At 44.1% G+C, this 21,512-nt stretch overlaps 1 protein-coding gene across 6 annotated transcripts in view; it reads right to left on the bottom strand.

Moving 5' to 3' along the window:
• KIAA0513 (KIAA0513 ortholog) overlaps positions 1–21,512 on the bottom strand; it is a 78,381-nt gene that overhangs the window by 38,489 nt on the left and 18,380 nt on the right. For 5 of the 6 annotated variants that reach the window (XR_002824346.1, XR_002824347.1, XM_023732551.1 and 2 more), the window contains exon 2: positions 5,528–6,036. Coding sequence is in view for 4 of the 6 variants with exons in the window: in XM_023732551.1 (XP_023588319.1) it covers positions 5,528–5,856 (329 nt within the window). In the remaining 2 variants the exon portion in view is untranslated. Of the gene's footprint in view, positions 1–5,527; positions 6,037–16,934; positions 19,308–21,512 lie in introns of those variants that run through there. The other variant, XM_023732549.1, reaches the window with a different exon arrangement.

Below are 21,512 nucleotides of genomic sequence, written 5' to 3'. Positions count from 1 at the left end.
TGTGCTGTCACAGTATAGGGAGAGCAATTAGAGTCACATAACAATGTATGTATAAATTTTTGTATGAGAGACTAACTTGAATTGTAAACTTTCACCTAAAGTACAATAATAAAATAAAAATCCAATTAAAAAAAAAAGAGATTGATTGACTCAAGATAGAACCTAAAAAAAAAAAAAGAAGCCTTGTTTCCTTCTGCCCCAAATGCATCCAAAATCAAACACAAATGCATTTTTGGGGAATCAAATATCGGGGTTATCCTACAACTATCCCTTCTTCTAGCCCCTCTTCTAGCCACACAGAATACTGAGGATGGACTCTATCATGTGAAGCGCACACCTTCTAAAGGTAGAAATCCACTCACACCAGCTTACAACGAGGGACCTAAATTGCAGCAGAAAGCAATGTATTCTCTGGATTGTGCAAACAGGCAAAAAAAATTTCTTCTTAGTGCTCTAACGAAACTGGAAAACTATCCTTTAAGCCAGGGCTTCTCAAACTTTAATGTGCCTATGAAACGAATAGAGACCTTGTTAAAATGCAGGTTCTGAGTCAGTGGGCCTGGGGTGGGACCCGAGACTCTGCATTTCTAACACGCTCCCCGAGGTTGCTGCTGGTCCAGGGACAACAACCTGAGCAGCAAAACTGTCAGCCTTTAACGTGCTGCTGTGAGAGATGAGAGATCGACAATCAATACCTGAAATGAATTTGGGTTTACATGCTTCCCTTCTCTCTGGTGAGGATATTAATCAGCAGAAGCAAGGAGGGAAGCTAAGAGCCATTCCTTAGACGCCCTTCTTCCCCATCTACGTTATAATCCTGGCTGTTGCTCCTGCCGTCAGTGCTTCTTATTTTATCCCTTCAACAACCACACAAGAAAGGCCATAAAGGGATGCAAGGAAGGGCCCCTCATCCAAGCAGCTGCTTCTGGCTCAGTGCCCACGAGTATCACAAGTACAGACAACTGAAACCTGATATTACCTTATATTACCCCTAAATTTAATTTCAGCTAATAATTATGCTTCCTAGCCAACTAAAAGGCGCCCTGGTGGTGCAAAGTAAGCATCAGTTGCTAACCATAAGGTTGGCGGTTTGAACATACCACCATGAATAATTTCTTTTCGAAGGATTAGCACAAAGCTGGTTCCCATGAGGTTAAAGATGTTCCAAATATCCAACTTTTCCAAACTGCTGTACCACTCCATCGTCTCTATCTAACACCAGCTACTACTCCTTCCCTCAGTACTCTCCCTCCAGTCTTTGGATTCCATAATTCGCTGTAACATCTCACAGAACTCATGAATTGTCAAGGAAATGGCTCATGCAGCTGTGGAGGCCAAGTCCCAAATTCATGGGACTGGTATCAGGCTGAAGGCTTCTCCTGACTCATGTGGTTGCAGGGGCTGACGAACCCAAATCAGCAAGTCAGATGACAGGCTGCTGGCTCACAAGACTGCGGTAGCTGGTGAACCAGGTCAGACGATAGGCTGCTGGCTCAAGTTTCCAAAACTGGAGGTCAGATGATGACAGGCTGGATACAGGATCCAGAGCAAGAAACAGAGCTTTGCCAGAGCATTCATATATATATTAGATGCAGACCATACCCTCAAGGAAACTCCCCTTACTCGGGCAAGGTGGTAGAAGAGTGTGACTTGAATAAGTGTAGTAAGGGTGGTGACTGGGATAAGGGTGGTATCTTGAGTCACAGTCTCTAGTAAGGCGGTGACTTAAGATACATCCCACCCTAATCTGCCTCATTAACATAAAGTACAACTCACTCCCAAATGGGACTATAACCACAGGCATAAAGATTTATAACACATTACAAAATGGAGGATAATTAAACCAGATCACAAAATGGAGGACAATTACACTAGACCACAAAGTATAGATGACTACATCATTATATAACTGCCAGATTACATCATTACATGACTGCCAAACCACTGAAAATCACGGCCTGGCCAAGTTGACACATAACCTTAACCATTACAGTTTCCAAATACCTTATTTGCATTAGCAGCAAGCTGTCCAATCCCCTTGGTGGGTCACAAGCACCCTATTTGCACAGTCCTACCCAATCACTGTGTAGGAGTCACAAAGACACAAAGACTATGGCTAGACAGGTTTTGGTATTACAGTACATCGGGCTCCTGTGTCCAGGAGCCCCGGGAAAGTCTTTTACTCACCCCTGGGCCATTTCACTTACACATATGCATATGGCCTTGGGTCCCATGCTGCAGGCTGGACCAGAAGACCATAGTCCCCTCATCAATCCTTATCTTGATAGACTAGCTGAGCCTCTGCTTCAAATGTCCTGAGTGGGACTTCCCATCATTAAATTCCTCCCGACTAGGGTGAATAGAATGGACTTGTTTAGGTCTCTTTAACCTTGGGGTACCAGCAGGAGTTTCTGTTGGTCCACTCAACCTCCTGCAGTCTGCATTAGAAACTTTGTCTCAACTCCATCAATGTCCTCTATATTCATCCCATTTCCTAGTAACCATTTAAAAATCTCTGTCCTCTCCTGTCTGGAGGTGGGATAAGAAGGCAGAAAGGGATAGGAGCTGGTTGAACGGACATAGGAAATCTGGGGTGGAAAGGAGGGGTGTGCTGTCACGTTACAGGGATTGCAACTAGGGTCACATAACATTATGTGTATAAATTTTTGTATGATAAATTAACTTGAGCTGTAAACTTTCACCTAAAGCACAATAAATAAATAAATAATAAAATAAAAATCTCTGTCCTCCTAGGGTAAGTTCTTTCCCCATTGCCTCTTCCCATTCTCCTACAACTCACCCTTATGTTTCTTGCATCTATAAGACTAAGCGGGGAAGTTGTGTCAACAGATACCACATGGCATCTCAGATTGTTGCTGTGTTTCACAGTAGCAAGGTTACATGGGGTGCCCATGTAGAAGTGACTCCCTTGATTACCATATCTGCCATGACCTGTGTAAGGGTCATACTCATTGGATGAATATCCTGATCACCATAAAGCCATTCCAGTATGGCTTGCATAAGCAGCACATCAGCTGGAGTATTCCACTGGGTATTTAGAGGGGGAGAGAGACAGCTTCCCTTTTCAGAGCAAACAAATCTCATTGCAAATATTATCCAGTCCACCAGGCTGGCTGTCCCCTCCGGGTTAACCTGCTGTGTAACTGGATCTTGTATTATCATCCGTGCTGTTCCATAGTGAGTTGTGGGTCTTGCATCAATCCAAACATACTCTTCCATTCTGCAGCATTCAAAACTAAAGACACTGCCCTTAAATTAGTCGCTCTCACAATCTACTGTAGTAAAGGTTCCTCAGGAAACTGATAATACTGATCCACAAACTGAAGCAACTCCTTTACACTATACCCTCTAGTTTCAATAGTTTCTTGGTTTTGCCCATTCCCCTCCTGGACTACCTTCTTGGTGACTAGAGGTCGTAGGGGTACTTTCTGTTTTTCCAACATGATTTATCCTTTCTAGGTCAGCCCTGAGACTAGCAGTTGTACCCCCAACCAGACGGGATGTGGGCTTGGTTCAGTACTACAATCCGCCCCTACATTCTTTTTCCCTGCCCTTGCAGCTATTACTGATAACTACAACCTGTATTTCCTTATGCATCCAACTAGCCAATTCCTCAGGAGGTAGATCCATTACTCCTAATCCCCATGAATAGCTTTTGCCTTGGGTAACTGATTGCAATATAACAGCTGCATCGATCCATGGATGTTTTTTTAATCCCATCCAGAAATCAAAGGCTTCTCATTCTCCCATTTATCCCCTTTTTTCAAAACCACATATTCCACTGAGGCTGGGCCATTGCAGTGAACCCCACCATTCTGACATCAACTAAATGAATAATTACATATTCAGTAAATCACTGCACCATACCACTCAGTGGCTCCACAGGAGAAAGACCTGGTGATGTACTTCTATAAAGATTACATCCTAGAAAACCCTACAGGGCAGTTCTACTCTGTCACATGGGGTTGTTATGAGTTGGAATTGACTGGACGGCACCCAACAGCAACAGCAGTCAACTAAAACTCCCGACAAGGAGTGCCAGCAAGTAGCTAACTGGAACTCTCAAATGCCACTGAAGCAAAACAAGTGGCCTTTGGGTTTAGCAATGGCAAGGCAAGGAAGATTTCAGTGGCATTGTCAGAGTGGTGAGGGGAGGGGAAGAAGTGGTGACAGTAAACAGAGACAACTCCTTCCAACACCTGAATTAAGAACGCACAGGCAAAATTCTGCAATAATTCACATAAAAATTGAATAGAGTTTTTTGGGATTGCAGGTGATCTTTACTTTTTTTCTTTATGCTTTTCTCTGTATGTTTTGCAGTAAGTACATATAGTCTGTACCCATGCATGCACAAGTTGCTATGGAGCTAATCCAACTCACAGTAACCCCTGTGTGTCAGAGTAGAACTGTTTTCCAATGGCTAATTTTTCAAAAGTAGATCACCAGGTCTTTCTTCAAAGGTGCCTCCGGGTGGACCTGAACGTCTAACCTTTCGGTTAGCAGCTGAGTGCGTTAATCATTTGCACCATCCAAGGACTCTGAAGTATGTATTTGTTGTTGTTTGTGCCATCGAGTTGATTTCAACATTCATATATACAGTCCAGTTAATAAACGAAAAGACTGTTGAAGATAATAAAGTTGGTGGTTTTTCTCTCTCCCCCCTTGATGCCTAGTGGAGGTATCATTGAGAGATGAAAAAGTTCCATAAGAGAACTAAGGTAGACAAACAGACAGACTTGGTGTCAGTGCTGACAGGATGGGTGTGCAGTACCCTGGTACACCCACGGTGACATTTCTCTGCTGGCAGAGGCCCGAGAGCAGGGGAGCTTTGTGATCATCCATCCCAGGGGTTCTCAACACTGGCTGCACTTCAGAATCACTAGGGAAGTCTTGAAATTTTTTGGATGTTGTACTGCCCCCTACAGTTTGACTTAATGAGTTTGGAGTGGAGCCCAGGCATTGGTATTTTTCAGGACTTCGAACTGGTTCATTCAGGTTAGGTCCCCTGCTGAGAATTTGCATTTCCACCCCAGATATACTGAATCAGAATCTACATGTAGATTGTTAAAATGTAGATTCTCACAAGAAGGCAAGAGGAGACAGGAAAGCTGGTAATAAGGAACCCAAGGTCGAAAAGGGGAGAGTGTTGACATGTTGTAGGGTTGGCAACCAATGTTGTATAACGATAGGCGTATTAATTGCTTAATGAGAAACTAATTTGCTCTGTAAACCTTCATCTAAAGTACAATAAAAAAAATTCAGATGCTGATTCAATATATCTAGCGTGGAAATACAAATTCTCACAGGGGGTCAAACCGGAAGGAACAAGTTCGAAGCCCTAGTATTTTTAAAATATTCCCCAAAGACTTTGGATGCAGCCAGAGTGGGGCTGACTGGTGGAAGTGAAAGATTTGGGCCCCGGGGACACCTGGTCAGGGCCAGAGCCAAAGCAGAGGGCAGTCCTCTGTCTGCTGTCCGTCCGTCCGTCAGTCCGTATCACCCTTACCCTCCAGAGAAGACCTTCTCCACATAGCTGCACATGAACTCTCTGAGCTCCAGGCCCTCCTCATCCCTGGCTGATGCAGCACTCTGACTGGAGGAGAAGGAGTCGTTGGAGGAGGAGCGGTGGTACTGGTCCCAGGACGGGTGGGAGGGTGACTCGCCCATGTCATTCTCGCTGTCTGCAGACTCGGTGGTCTCACTCTCTGACCCGCCATCGCCCAGTGAGCTGTCCCCATCCTGCAGCTGTGGAGGCAGGGCCTCCAGGGGAGGAGAGGCTGGTGGTTCGGTCCCAAAATCGATCAGTGACCCCACAGGGACTTCTGGGGCCTCCATGGTACAGGTGGGCTGCTGGCGTAGGGGGTACGAGGTGGGGAGGCTACCAACTTGCTTCCCAGGTGTGTCAGTGGAAGCTGAAGACCAGCTGGGACCCTGCTAAGGACACAGGCTTCTTCCAGGAGCTGCTGGCCTCCAAGGATGAGCCCTCTACAGCAGCGTCACATGGCTCTAACGCATCTGAAATGTAAACGCAAACACATGAGCCTCACCACCACAGAGAGTTGTTCCTCACATAAGAAAAGTTCAGCAGCCAGAACCCAGACCCAACAAATTAATGAAGGAAGTCACAGATTCCCTGTAAAGAGAATACTCTCCAAACTTGCAGAATTTGGAGTTCTATACCGACATCACTATGAGCTGGAATTGACTCGACAGCAATGAGTTTGGTTTGGTTTTGGTATACCGACATCATTTTCCTACTGTCCACTTTACTGTTAAACACCTGGGATGTGGTAGACACTCAGTATATATTTGTTGAGTCAACAAACAAATCAACACAACTATCAGAATTTCTTCAAACTAAGCAAATAGGCTTTAAGGAGATTGTATCTACTGGCCCTCCCATTATAGCCTACCAGACTAAGGCCATCAGCCAGTGAGTAAATAGGCCAATCCTTGGGTTGGAAACAGAAAACCTCCAGAGGCGACTCACCGACACGCTCACCGTCCCCAGAATGAAGGGCTGACAGAAGACTGTGTGTTGTCAGGCACATCAGGAAGAACTGGCTCTGCTAAGCCATGGCCACCTCACCCTGTGGACTCGAGCCCTCACTTCCCAATTCATCCTTCACGTGTTCCATTCCCAGGCTGCCTGATGTCTGTCCCTTCTCAGCACTCTTCTCAAACATCCTGTGGCTTCTAAGCACTGGGTTTGACCTCTGCATCTCAGCTCAGAGAGTTGGAGGTTAAGGATTACTCCAGGTAGAGGGGAAGCTTGCCTCCCTGTCTGTCTGGGACCTCAAGGTTAGACGAGATTGCTAAGGTCCTCTTGACAACCACATTCTCAGATTCTCCACAGGATAGAAAATCATCCCTAAATAGCATACCTAATATTAAAATGCTAGGAAAATATTTGTAGTGAATATGATAGAAAAAGGGTTAATCATATCTATATTATATTAAAAGTTCATAAAATCTAATCACAAAATCTATGTTATAATAGATACACAAACTACTCAAATAGGCGAGGCACACAAGAGGAAATATAATTATTGAATGCTTAGACAATTCTTCAACTCAAACTAATAACCAAACATATAAATATATAAATTAAAATGATAAGGCACCATCATGTACTATTAAAATATCAAAAATTTAAAAATTACAATCTGGATGCTGGTGAGGTTATGGTGAAATTAATATTCTCAAACATTGCTGGCAACAGGGATAAGTAAGACTTTTAGAAAGTAATTTGTTAATTCTTATTTTTATTTCCTCTGATTCAGGAATTCAAATCTTTGACGTTTAGCTGAAGAAAATAAAACACTCAAAAACAGTTACGTAGAGCAAAACGCTCACCACAACGCTATTTATAATCCTTTTGATAAATTGGGGGGAAAATTCCAATATAATAAAATGGCAAATAAATCCCAATAACTTGATGCAATATTGATCAGTGTATGCTGCACTCAGAAAAGTGTTTATAGTTAAGTAAATGCAATACCCCATAGTCGACAAATATTTACTGAATGAATGTCCCCTGTGTGTCATCCACAGTTCTGGGTACCAGGGATACTGAAACAACGAAATTTGATTTTACTGTAATTACAAGTATGTATACCTATGAAAAAGGACTGGAAAAGAATATAAATATGTGTTGCAGTAGTGGGACTGAGGTGGTTGTTGTTCGCTGCCATCAAGTTGGCCCCAGCTCATGGCAACCCCATGCACAACAGAACAAAATGCTACTTGGTCCTGTATCATTCCCATAATTGGTTGCAGATCTGAACTCTGTGCGCCATATGGCTTTCAGTGGATGATTTTTGGAAGTAGATCACCAGGCCTTTCTTCCTAGTCTGTCTTAGTCAGAAAGCTCCACTGAAACCTGTTCAGCACCATAGTAACACGCAAGCCTCCACTGACGGACGGATGGTAGCTATGCATGAACTGAATTGGCTGGGACTGAGATAATATCCCCCTTTTATTTTCATAATTATTATAACAATGTAGTTTGAGCAATCAACAAAAATTCAGAGGGAAAAAGACAAACATATCTTGAAGCATTCCAAGTGGCCAGAGGGGCGATAACCATTTACCCAAGCAGAGCACATAGTACAGGAGGCTCAGAGTCAAGCTGAGTTATCATCGCTATTTCTGTCCCAGCGACACACTCTCTACAATCCCTCCCACTGGGAGACTGTGTGATGGCATGAGTCATCCTTTCCAGGTGTCCAGTATCCTGGGTAGGAGACCTGGTGGTGCAGTGGTAAAGCATATGAACGCTACCCGAAAGGTAGGCAGTTAGAACCCACCAGCCGCTCTGCAGGAGAAAGATGTGGCGGTCTGCTTCTGTAAAGATTACAGCCTTGGAAGTCCTGTGGGGTAGTTCTACTCTGTCCTATAGGGTCACTATCAGTTGGAATCAACTCCATCGCAACTGGTTTTAAAGCCTGGAGCCCTGGTGGCACAATGGTTAAGCACTTGGCTGCTGACTGAAAGGCTGGTGGTTAGAACCTATAGGGTTGCTATGAGTCGGAATCGATGGCAACAGGTTTGGTTGGGTTTCTAGTATTCTGGATGCCACCTTTAGGGGCTCAGGGAGGGGTGACAAAATTCCAGGGAGAGATACAGAAGGAGGAGAGGAAGCAGAGGTGGTGGGGGACCCAGTCCTGGCCCATGGGAGGGTCTGTGGCTGCTGCAGGACATTCAGGGCCTGTGTGGAGCCACATCCTGTGTGTCACCCACCCTCTAGGACCCTCTGCTCTCCTGTCAGGAGGCCACAGCCCAGGGATCTCGTCTCTCTGGGGAGAGAAAGCAGGAGGCAAAGCTTGTCCCTGAACTAAGACATCAGGGTGAAGCAGCCATTTGTGATAAGGGTGTTAGAAGCAACCCCCATCCTCATCCTCCAAGGAAGAAACGTAAGGCCTCCAAGCAGGCAAAGGTGACATTCACTCACAACACATCAAGATCACAAAACTCAGATGGTGACCTGGTCCAGCCAGAGAACCCAGGACTGCTCAGTGCAGCCATGTTGCCACCAAGAAACACAGACCCAAGGCCATCACAGTTTCCGGAGTTTTCTAAAGGCAGCTTAAGTCCAGCTACATGGTGTCTCCCAAGTTTAAACACTGGAACTCATTTAATTTATTCACAGCACCTTATGGGTCAAAGAAAACACGCTGTGTCCCAGTCTGCTTGCTCAAGACCCACTGCAGGGCCACAGTCTGAGAAAACAAGGTCTTAAATCAGGAGGAATCTCTGTAACTACAAAGAAAGCGGATATTAAAATGTGTTTCTACAGACTTGAAGGTGTACAGACCTTCCTGCAACTGCACTTTTGCAATTCATCTCTTAGGTCCTGTGGTGTAAAGTTCTACCAATCAAATTAGGATAAAATTCTAAGTCAACCTATAACTTACAATATCCTTATGAGATTTGATAATCATTATGCAACAAATATTTATTATGCACTTACTATGAATCACCTATAGTACAAGGAGCTAGAAAGACAGAGGGAGTGAGACCTTCTGGAGCATCTGGTCCTGTGTATATGCATGAGTGTGTGTGTGCATGTGTGTGTGTGTGTGTGTGTGTGCACATGCGTGTGTACATGCATACATGTAGGGGGCAAGGAGAGGGGAAGAGACAGTTCATAAAGTAAAAAAATAAACAAGAACCTCACAAACTGCTAAGTGCTACAGAGACAATCTCCAGGTGATGTCCTTGCGCGCTAAGTGAAGGCTTCCTTGGTTTGAGAGGGCAGGGGAGGAAGATATCGGAGCTGAGACAGGAAGGAGAGAGAACTGGTCAGAAGGAGACAGAGGCTGGAGTCTTCTGAGCAGAGGGAAGAGCAGGCACAGAGGCCCCACAGCAACAATGAGTTTGGAAAGTTCAGGAACTGGAAGGGTGATGAAGCTGGCAGGTGGGTGGCCAGACACATGGGGGGCCTTGCTGGCCACGTGGAGAGTCTGAATTTTGTTTTAAGGGGCATAAGAAGCCCTCGTGACACAACAGTTAAGTGCTTGGCTGCTAACCATCTGAAAGGCTGGTGGTTCAAACCTACTCAGCAGCTCTGTGGGAGAAAGACCTGGCGATCTGCCTCCGTAAAGATCACAGCCTAAAAACCCTATGAGGCAGTTGTACTCTGTCACATGGGGGTGCTATGAGTCACCTAACAACAACAGCGGTGTATGGGGAATGGAGGGCCAGCAAAGGATCCCCACAGAGTGGCAGGCCACAGCGGTCGTGTTCTGGTGGGAGGTTTCCTCACCTCCTGCCACAATCTCCTTCCCACCCTACTTCCCCTACAAGCCCTTTCCCACCACCTCACCTCCAGAAGCAGAAGGAACGGGAATGAGATTGCCTTCCGATTTCTGCTTAGCCACATCCCCACAGGGCTTTGCTCATCTGTAATCGAGCTGCAACTCTGATTTTCCCAACAGCCTGAAGAAGCCAGAGTTGTGACTGCCCACAGCAGGTCTGCCTTGTGCAATCAATCTAAGGGTCCATGGGGGAAGATTCAGGAACTTTTGTAATTCTTCTCCTTTCCACCAACCTAAAGCAACTCCCTCTCTGTTAGCATCCCCAAAACTATCAACTGTGCTACCCTCTCAGAGAAAGAAATGAGACTGCATAACCTGGTCAAGGTGCGTACACGTAATGCACACTGGTCGTCCTTCATATGCATCTAGTTCATCGGCTCATTCTGAAGTCAGTAAACCAAGGCCTGGAGAGGCTAAGCAGTGGGCCCACATCCACCTAGCTAGGAGGTGAGAGCACAGAATCCAAACATGAGTCAACCCCAGAAGTTAAAGACCACCATGCTGTCTCCCTGTCCCCCTCCCCCCACCCCACTGCTCCATCTGTGATGCTCCTGAAGGATAAATTTGTGGAACTGCTGGATAAAAGGGTTTGACATTATTAAGGCTCGTGATGTTGCTGTTAGCTGCCATTGAGTTGGCCCATGCACAACAGAACAAAACACTGCCCAGTCCTGCACCATCCAAAAGATCTGTTATGAATTGGATGGTTGTGATCCATAGTGTTATCACTGGCCAATTTTCAAGTAGATCACCAGGCCTTTCTTCCTAGTCCACCTTAGTCTGGAAGCTTCACTGAAACCTGCTCAGCATCATAGCAATGCACAAGCCTCCACACAGACAGATGGTGGCTATGCATGAAGTGCACTGGCCGGGAATTGAACCCAGGTCTCTCCCATGGAAGGTGAGAATTTACCACTGAACTACCAATACCCTCAAGGCTTGTGATAGGTATTACCAAATTACCTTCCCAGAAGTCAGGCAATATATACTTGGTGGACTTCATATCTGAACATTAATTTCAACCACAAGGTCAATAAACCACCTAATTCTAAACTCAGAACTCCAATTTGTTTCACTCTTGGTGTAACTGCAGACTCTGCACAGGTGAGGGGCAGGTGCACTTTACAGACAAAGGAACTGGGACACAAAGAAACCACTTGGGTCTGCATAGGGCCAGGACCTTGTGCCCCATCCTCCCCAGCCCCGGACTAAGCCACTTCCCCTTTCTTAGGCCTGTCCGGCTTGATTACTTCACCAGACAGCTAGCCCAAACAAAGGAAAATGGGTCTCTTCTTCCTTGAGTTTGAGATTCAGCTCCACAGCAATGGAAAATCATCTCAATCTGTACCCTAATTTCTGATTTTTGAAAAACTTGACTTTGAACTTTTGTTTTACCTAGTCAAGTGGATAAATGAGATAACACATGAAAAGTCTTAGAAGAATCACCTTATAGACATGTGTTATTATTCTCCTGGCTCATGGAGAGAGGCTAAAGAATATCTCCCCTGACCATGGCAACATGAGACAGCCAGAAAAAAAAAAAAAAAATCCAAACTGATATTGTCAGAGTAGTTCATACTTTTCAAGGCATAAATATATGTTACAAAAATTGATTCTCAACAACACCATCAAGCCATTGGTGCAGTATTATCGCTTTTATCCCACTTCAGAGATGAGAAATTGGGGGCTTGGAGGGGCTGTGTGGCTTGTATTGGGTCACCTGGTTAAGGGGTGTGTGGAGCTGAGCACTACCATCAGGACCAGAGGTCAAAGGTCCCTCGCAGACACTGCTTTAGCTTCTGCTATACTCTGACCCCTCTCCACCCACAACTTCAACATGACTGGCTGGAGCCTCATATAAAGTGGTGGGCTAACCTCCCATAGGACATCTCCTTGATTTTGCTTTGCCTAAATTTTGTAGGTGGCCAGTGAAAAGTATGAAACATAATTGCACTGTGGTAAGTTTGTGGTTATTTGTTGCAACAGCAATAGGAAACTAATACAATTGACTATTGTGTTGTTAGAACCTAACTACTTAAGTTGTTTGAACTGTTGGATATTTGTTTTACACTAGGGGGTGCCAGGAAAAAATTACTAAGACATTAAGGCATTCTGAAAGCTTGGAAACCTCTGGCCAAGAAAGAAGATTCAGGGGCCATGCTCAGCAAAGGAAGGCACTACAGCCCAAGTTCAAATCCCTTCTCTACCATTTGAGCTTTCCAACGGAACGTAGGACTTCACATTTACCCCTGTTACATTGATCACTTCCCAGAACTTGTTCAAGCTCGTGGAGATCATTTGTTTTTTATTTCCCTTTATGACACACATATCATTATAGAAAGGTTAGAAAATAGCAGGGAGAGAATACCTCTTAATCTCACCATGCCAACAGAATTTCATCTCCATTTTTGTATATTCTGTCTAGTCTCTGTCAATGGGCAAACATTTTAGTTTCAGTGCTTATAGAAATTCTATCTTTATTTTGTATCTAGCTAGTGGCTCTCCCTATGGCATCTGCACACATGTGGGTGACCCGATTTGAGTAGAGTCTTCTCTGGTCCCCTGAATAGTGCCTTATTTTAAACTGACCTAACAATAATTGTCTGGGCTTCGATGCAGGAGTCAGGGAACACAGACTCCTGCTTTAGATTTCTGATTTCTGCAGCTGTCTTGAGATAAGTGAACGTGGTCAATCATTAGATTACTGTTATCTTTTTGTTCAGCTATTAAGCAGATATGACAGCAAACAGTCTGCAGGAAAATTGTGCCTCCCTGAAATTGCTAGAGCAAAGGAGAGGGAGAAGGAGGAAGAGAAACCCAGGGAGAATATCTTACTTCCTTGAACATGCTGCTAAAGGCAATCACCCCATAAGGAAATATACCACCATGAATCTGAAGGATGAAATGTGACTTAACAAGGGTCCACAGAACCCTCATCTGTCTCCCCAAGGACCAGTATCTGTGCTGGCAGAGCCTCTGAGTCCTAAGGACATGACTCCCCCAAGCCTGCCACAAGTAATTAGCCTCAGCAGTAGAGCCCTGTGGCTCCCATCTGCATTTGTTCAACACACTCAATTCTACCCCTTTAAGTCTCCTCCTTCTTCCCCTATGTCCCCCTCCACAGTCACAGGTGAAATCTGAACACCAAGGGCTGGCCCTGGGCTCAGGCTGTGAGTACCCCGAGTATGGCATGGTGAGGCCCCTGGAGCTGCCACAAGTCCTGGTCCTTTAGTGCTTAAGCTGTAATTCGACAGACCTCAGCCATCAGAGCAGTAAGAGAAAATGCACCTTCTGTTGCTCAGAACCTCTCGTACTTTGAGACCACAACAAGGGCTTTCATCTGCCTGTCAGACAGACTACCTGAACCAGGAAGCTCCTAACAAATCATTCTGCTCATCCCTTTCTGGCTGAGTGGTAACTGACTTTGTTTTGGAACCAAGAAAGGATTCTGAGCTGTTTGGGACCATGAAGCAATAGTCATTCCAGTGAATGAATAACCTGTCAAGAAAAAGGAAATGTCACCAATATCCTTTTAGAGGTCAGCTGTGTTCAGGCAGCTGTTCAGACATAGATTTATACCCAGCCAATATGGATCCAGGGCAACATACAGAGCAAGAGGCTGCAAGTGGAATCAAATAAATCCATTACATCAGTAGGACAATGAGTTTAGCTGAGTTTTCTGGCAACCAAAGCAAAAAGGGGACACATGCTGGGTCATAAAATTCTTTTCATTCTGACAAATTCATCTGCAGAGTGACTCTTTCCAGACACCAAATTTAGAAATGGATTTGTCAAGAAGGTCCTTTTATGAAAAGACACCAATTATTGTAACAAAAAAGGTCTCTTGTAACAAGTTTCTGTAAAGATACAGACATGTGAAAACGTATATTTCTTCAACTGACACCCCAACAACCTGAAGGCCTATGTGAAATCAATCTGGTTACAGGTACTTGTCTGGCTGGAGCACACTACTAAGCAAAGATGAGATCTTCACGTGGTGCAGGGACGGAGCTTCACAAACCTGAGACACAACTAGTTAATATGCCCATGAGAGAGTCTCTCCTCAAGTACCAGATGTCTTGGAAGGGCTTCTGGCAAGTGCTGGATCACAGATGACTCATGGTTGAATTCTCTGGAGAGTGCCTGAGGTGCCAACAGTCTGATTCAATAACCTCAGAGGACCCACAGGCTCTTGGGCTGCAGCTACGAGGAGAGAGAACTGTCATTCTGCTGTGAACGCTTAAGAGGCTGACTTGCATTCTCAGATGCAGGCGGCAGCAGCATCTTAGATAAGATCTGCAGGGTTTACTTCTGAAACTCATTTTAAAAAACCTGTTGCTGTTGAGGCAATTCCAACTCATAGTAACTCTACAGGACAGAGTAGAACTGCCTCATGGGGCTTCCAAGGCTGTAATATTTTCACGAAAGCAGACTGCCACATCTTTCTCCCACGGAGGAACTGGTAAATTCAAACCTCCGACGTTTTGGTTAACAGCCCAGCACTTAACCACTGTGCCACCAGGGCCCTGGGGCTACTGTAGTGGGGAGTATTGCCCAGTGAAGAAGGCAAAACCACAGAGGTCACAGTGAGGAGGGCAGTAGGGCCAGCAGCTCCACCCTATTCCTCCAGGCACATGTGGGTCCAACACAGATAACCTACTTACTGGCAGCTGGCCTGCAAGAGGCAACGCTATGGAAGGGAGAGCTTCTCAGGAGAATTCTGATTTCTGAATGTCTGGGCGACTCTATTTAATTGACTGTGCCTCTTCACGGCCCAGGATTAATGATTTTAGGAAGATACAGGTTCGCTGTGGCTCTGAAGTCTGGTCTGTTTTCTTTACAACAGACTAGAATAGTGATAGATGCTCAGTGAGCGCTTGCTGTTGTTGAAAACCCACGGCTTAGGGTTAAAAGGTGACTTCCACCCAGCAGCAGGCAGCATTTGCTTTGCAGCTTCCTTTATCCATGAATTAGTCTGCAAAGTCACTGGGCCGAGCCCGCCCATCAGGGTTTCATCACCACCACACACTTCCTCCCACTGCCCTCTGTGCCTGGTTAAGAGAGAAAGCCGCTTAGAAAGACTATCAGATGAATGCCCTGCTGCCAACTTACTTTATAACCAAAAGGAGAAAAAGCTACAGATCATTCACTGATCTTTTAACCAATAAAATTTATAAGCACCTAGTACAAACCAACCTGCCAGGCTGCATGAGAGACAGAACACAATTCCTGATCTCAAAGGACTCAATATAATCTAGGAGGCAGAACAAAAACTTGTTCAACTGGTCAACTAAACAAACAAATTTATTTTCTGTGTAGGTACTGTGTGCAAAGCATTATACAAAGAAGAGGAACTCATAGACCCAGTCTTCAAAAAGCAGACACCTAGTAGGAAGAATAAGAGAAGTCTACAAATCACTGTGCAAGCTGGGATTCAATAAAATATGGTGGTTGAACCACCTTACCCAGAATCAACCTGGAAAGACGTCTCTAACGGGCAAAGGACTCTAATCTTGGTTCTATCCAACTCCTTTATTGATTACTGGGATCCGAATGCAAATAACATATTGATAGGGGATGTGCAGAACATAAAGCTGAGCAGACGGTTAACTTGGAGAATGACACAAAGGGGAGCCAACAAGACTCTGGCAGACAGCAATGATGGGCTGAGTCTGAAAGACGCCTCTGGACAGGAAATGCCTTCATCTACTGGGCATTAGCTGAGCCCTTCCACATGCCCGGCAGGTGTGCAAGCACAGAGGTGATGACCATATGGCTTCTGCCTGCAAAAAACTCATCAGTTACTAGTTAGGGAGTCTGACATTTGATCCACAGCTACACAAGTACAATATGAGAAGACAGCTTATTAGTTGATGTTACGCTTGCTCCGAGTCACTGTGTTTGACACTGGCAATAACACTCTAAGCTGACCTTAGGATACACTGACAGAAATAACTGAGCCCAAACAAGGGTGATGGTTTCACTCACCTCTGTTTCTGCTAGTCACATGGCTCGTAGAGCATCATGTTTAATTCCACACCTTGAGGGAATGATCAACTTCTTTTACAGCAGCAATACTACGAACAACCACATCCTAGAATCTACCTTCTCATGAACCTCAATTGTTAAGTCCAAAGCAACAACCCATTAGGATTTATCACTTTAGAAAAAACAAGAAACTTGCAAAGGCATTTTAATTTTATAAATGATTATAAGACTTTAAAAAAGGAAAGGAAAAAGGAGAGAGCTATTGAGAATTCAGAAAGCATACCAAAAAAAAAGGAGAGAGCAAGAGAGAGAGAAACCCACCAACTTTGTCAGGGAGTCTGGTACTGGTGTCACATGGGCAACAGTTGAGAAAGTTGAGGGAATTAAAAAAAAAAAACCAAACCAGTTGCCATCGAGTTGATTCCAACTCATGGCAACCACATGTGTCTCAGAATACAGCTATGCTCCATAGACTCTTCAAAGGCTGATTTTTCCAGAAGCAGATCGTCAGGCCCTTCTTCTGAGGTGCCCCTAGGTCGATGCAAACCTCCAACCTTTTGGTTAGCAGCCGAGGGCATTAACTTCTTGCATCATCCAAGGACTTACCTGGGGAGACACGACAACAATCTTCAAGTGTGTGAGGAGTTGTGTGAAAGAAGGACTAGATGGTTTTATGTTCGCAGTGAAGCCGCAGCAAGGTGGTCCCACCAACCACGAGGGTCCTGTGTGAGTCTCCTTTTTAGCAAAGCCGGAAAAAGAAAGTATCTGCTTGTTAACAGGTTGTTAATAAACAGAGGGCATCAGACTACGTGACCTCTCGGGTTGGCTTCTTTCCATTCTGAGATAACATTTATGAAGCTTAATGCAGGTTTCCTCCACTGCAACTATTATTATGGTTATATCCAAAGATAACTCCTATTTTATGACCTCCAGGAAGAAGAAAATATCTAAAACAGTCTAGTTCACAGGAAAAAAGAGATAAGGGACCATCTGCTGGTCTTGACACACAGAAAGAGAATAAGATGAGTTAAGTACTGCACAGAGACCACCTCACAAAACTGTGACTTCACTGGGTCAGTTTTAACCCACTGTGCTGGGCCAGGTACTGTGCTAAGTACCAGAACACTGCAGAGGAAGAGGTAAATTCACTGGCTCCCAGAGTGTACTGCCTAGTGATTCCACCTCCCTGGGTACAGCAGCAGCACCAGCAGGCTCCAGAGCAAATCTGATTTCACTATGTTACCCAAAACAGAAGGATCCAGGGGTTCAATAAGCTCAAATGGGTCAGGGAGGAAGGAAAAGAAATACCATGATTTATAAAACTACAGCTCTTCCACAGTCTAAGTCTTTGAAATGTCTTAGTTTTTCAAAAGTTACCCTATGTCTGAACTCGAAAGTCACCTCATACAGGGACCTAGATGTACATTTTGTACTTTACTAATGCTCAATGTATTGCAGGAAATTCCTGAGTGAGTTGTCGAGCCCTCTAGTTTAAGGCAGTGAGGTGGAATTTGGTGACAGCTATTTTCCATTAATTTTTACCATTAACCTACTGACTTGGTTCCACTATAACCAAATGTTAAAATTTACCACAAAACATCTTCTTCTAAGGGTGAGCAGCTGTACTTCTTCAATAAACTATTGGCACAGCTAATAATTTAGGGACAGCTGGATCCAATTTGGATATAGACTGGCTAGGCCTTCTATTATACTTTTGGATGATGTGGTGAAATGAATGGATATTATCCCAACCCTGGGGATGGAGCAGCACTTAGTAATTACTGGATGAGGGATAGGCTCCCTCAAAGACTTGGGACTTGGTCCTTTTCCAAAGAACCCAAGAGAGCTTAGGATGGAACTGAACAAATGTCCCCTTTCCTCGGGTGTGGTGCTCTGCTCCCACTGGCCCAACGATGGGCCAAAGGAAAGAGCCGTGAGCAGAGGACATCTGCATCTGTGCGGGAGAAAAGACTGGACAAATCCTCCTGGACACAGGGACCACCTGACACGCTGCATGCAGTCCTCTGCTTAAAAATCTCTGTGTCCGTTGCTGCTGAGCCAGGAAATCTATCATCTCTGGTTGGCTGTCAGGGCACCCCACAATTGGATGCCCCCAAAGCTCTCCAACAACCTAGTGCGGCACAGATGCTGCCACAGTGCAAAAGCCACCTCACTGAAGCATCTGGTTGTTGGTCTCTTCAAGACAGAACTTCTGGTTTAATAAGATGGGCTTCCTCATATTCACACATATACACACACTCTCTCTTCTGTCCCTTTGCTAATGCTTTCTTCAACTACCCCACCACCACACACACATACACACACACTACACACCTCCCTCCTCCTAAATCCCTTGGCCAATCCAAACTCTCCTCAACATGGAGAAATGTGAAAATAGTTATTGTGCTATGGTGGTGTTTTCTATGAGCAATTTGTGGTCTTTTGAAATCCTCCCTAATGTTGTTGAAACATGTTTAACAACATATTTGAAGTCTATTTATTTAATCTATCCTAGGAAAATAACGCAAAACATGGTTAAAATATATATAGCATTATTTATAACAGCAAAACATATTCGATACTTAAATGCTTAATAAGAGAGTAGTTACTTAAGTTCTGGTATGTCACTGAAATATCATGTAGAATAATAATGACAATATTGCATCATGAAAAAATGCTTTGTTAAATCAAAAATCAAGATATAAAATTATACATTCACTGTAATCACAACTGTATAAAAATAATATAGGAAAATGACGTACCTATCCTATCTGCCTTACACTATTGCTATAGGGATTAAACAAGCTAATGAAAAAAAATTGGTAAACGGGTAAAGTACTGTTTTAGTTATCCAGCGTGGCTGTAATAGAAATACCATACATGGGTGGCTTTAACGAACGGAAATTTATCTTCTCACAGCTAAGGAGGCTAGAAGTCCGAATTCAGGGCACCAATTCTAGGGGAAGGCTTTCTCTCTGTCGGCTCTGGGTGAAGGTCCTTGTCTCTTCTGAGCTTCTATTCTTAAGCAACCTTCATGTGGCTTGGCATCTCTCTTCCCCCATCTCTGCTTCTGTCACTTGCTTCTTTAATCTCTTTCATATCTCAAAAGAGATTGACTTATGACATACCCTACACTAATCCTATTCATTAACGTAACAAAGATAACCCATTCCTATAACCTGTTGCCACCAGGTTGATTCTGACTCATAGCGACCCTACAGGACAGAGTAGAACTGCCCCGTAGGGTTTCCAAGGAGTGACTGGTGGATTCGAACTGCCAACCTTTTGGTTAGAAGACAAGCTCTTAATCACTGCACCACCAGAGCTCTGGCACTCATTCCTATAGAGGTTAGGATTTACAACACATATTTTTGGGGAATACAATACAATCCATAACAAGTACTACACAAAATTTAAACGTTATTAATATCAGGAATTTGAAGAATGAATGTTCAGTACATGAATCAACAGGGCAAAAAGATCACATCAATATTAGAGGCCCTTGGAGAAATTGGCCAGTTCAAAAGTTCTGCTTTAATCTTTTCAGATTGTCTGTTTTTATCAGTGTCAACACATATAGTATAGATGGATAGTCACTGATATATAGTTAGTGGTATCAACTGTCCATTAATTCAGAAAGTCTTACCAAAGCAAGAATTATTCTTGCAATGAAAGTTTTGCTCTATTTGAGACAGAGGGAGACTTACTTTAAGAGTAACTTCTTTATTAAGCCCAGATCCTGCAGCACGAGGCTATACACATTGGTGACTACCTGGACACAAACACTTGATGTCCTAGATTAAGCTCTTTACCCTCAAACAAATCTTTCGGCACATCCCATGTATACTTTTCTAATATTCCTGGTGGAGAGGAGTATAGCTCATTTGGTTAGAGTCAAACCCCACTTCAGCCTGAAGCCTGAGTGGGTGCTAGGACCTCCCTTCTAACTATGCAAGTGCATATATGTAAAGATGGGAAAAAGGAAATCACTGTTGATGCGCACCTGGATGAGGTGGCATTTGTCAAGATTCTCTGCTGTAAAGTTACTGTTTTTCCTCTCTTCCATATTGTATTCTTTGGAAGAAAAGTCACTATGTATAGCCCACACTTAGGGAGTGGGGAGCTATGCTTCACCTCCTTGAGGGCTGACTATCTATATAAATGATTTGGAATTCTGCACGGGAGATTTGGGAAGTCTCTTATAATGTGTATAAACATATGCTAACCATATAACCCAGCAATCCCACTCGTAGGTATGTACCCAAGAGAAATAAAAACTTATCTCCACACAGAAATCTGTATACAAATGTTTATAGAACTGTATTCATAATTGTCAAAACCTGGAAACAACCAAAATATCCTTCAAAAAGTGAATGGATAAACAAAGTGTGGTACCAACATACTATGGAATACTAAACCCAAAAAAAACAAACTACTACTCAGCAATAAAATACTATTATATGTATCACCTTGGATGAATCTCAAATGAATTATTCTGAAAGAAATTATTCCCAAATGTCAGTATGATTCAATTTATATGACATTCTCCAAAAGATGGAGATCAGTGGTTGCCAGAGGTGAGGGATGAGGGGAAGGTGCAACTACAAAAGGCCAGCATGAAGGAGTTTTAGGGGTGATGGAAATGTTCAGTTTTCTGATTGAATGTGGTGGTGGTTACAGGAATCAATACATGCTTTAAAATTCATAGAACTGTGCTCAAAAAAAGGCCAATTTCACTGTGTCAAGTTAAAAAGCAGAAAAAAGAGGTGGTAGGAGCCAGCTGAGTGCCCAGCACATAGTAGGTGCTAAGTAAATGGTAGTTTCCTTTCCTTAAAAAAAAAAAGGTGGGGTCTAGGACACCCATACTCCTCGGCTCCATGGCTGGCCTTCACTGTGTCACCCAGCCTAGCCTGGGTACTGGACCTTCTGGTTCTGCAGGTACCTGATGTCCACATTTCTCCAGGTCCCGGTTTTCCTGTGCTGCCAAGCTCGCAGAGCTGTGCACTCTTCCTGCAAAGCAGGTTCTGAACCTGGGTCTCTCGAGAGGATGGGACAACCATATCAGGCACCTCAATATCTGTCATCAGCCAACCTCCAAGGATGGCACCCACCTACAGTGGGATGTCCCTCTTCTTCAGCTTACTCACCAACAGCTACTCTCTTGCGAAATGAATTATTTCTTGA

The sequence above is a fragment of the Trichechus manatus genome, unplaced genomic scaffold (assembly GCF_000243295.1).
Source record: "Trichechus manatus latirostris isolate Lorelei unplaced genomic scaffold, TriManLat1.0 scaffold00053, whole genome shotgun sequence".
NCBI classification, from domain to species: Eukaryota; Metazoa; Chordata; class Mammalia; order Sirenia; family Trichechidae; genus Trichechus; species Trichechus manatus.
Note: the sequence above shows the minus strand (reverse complement) of the source record. Positions and strands in the feature narration are given on the sequence as shown.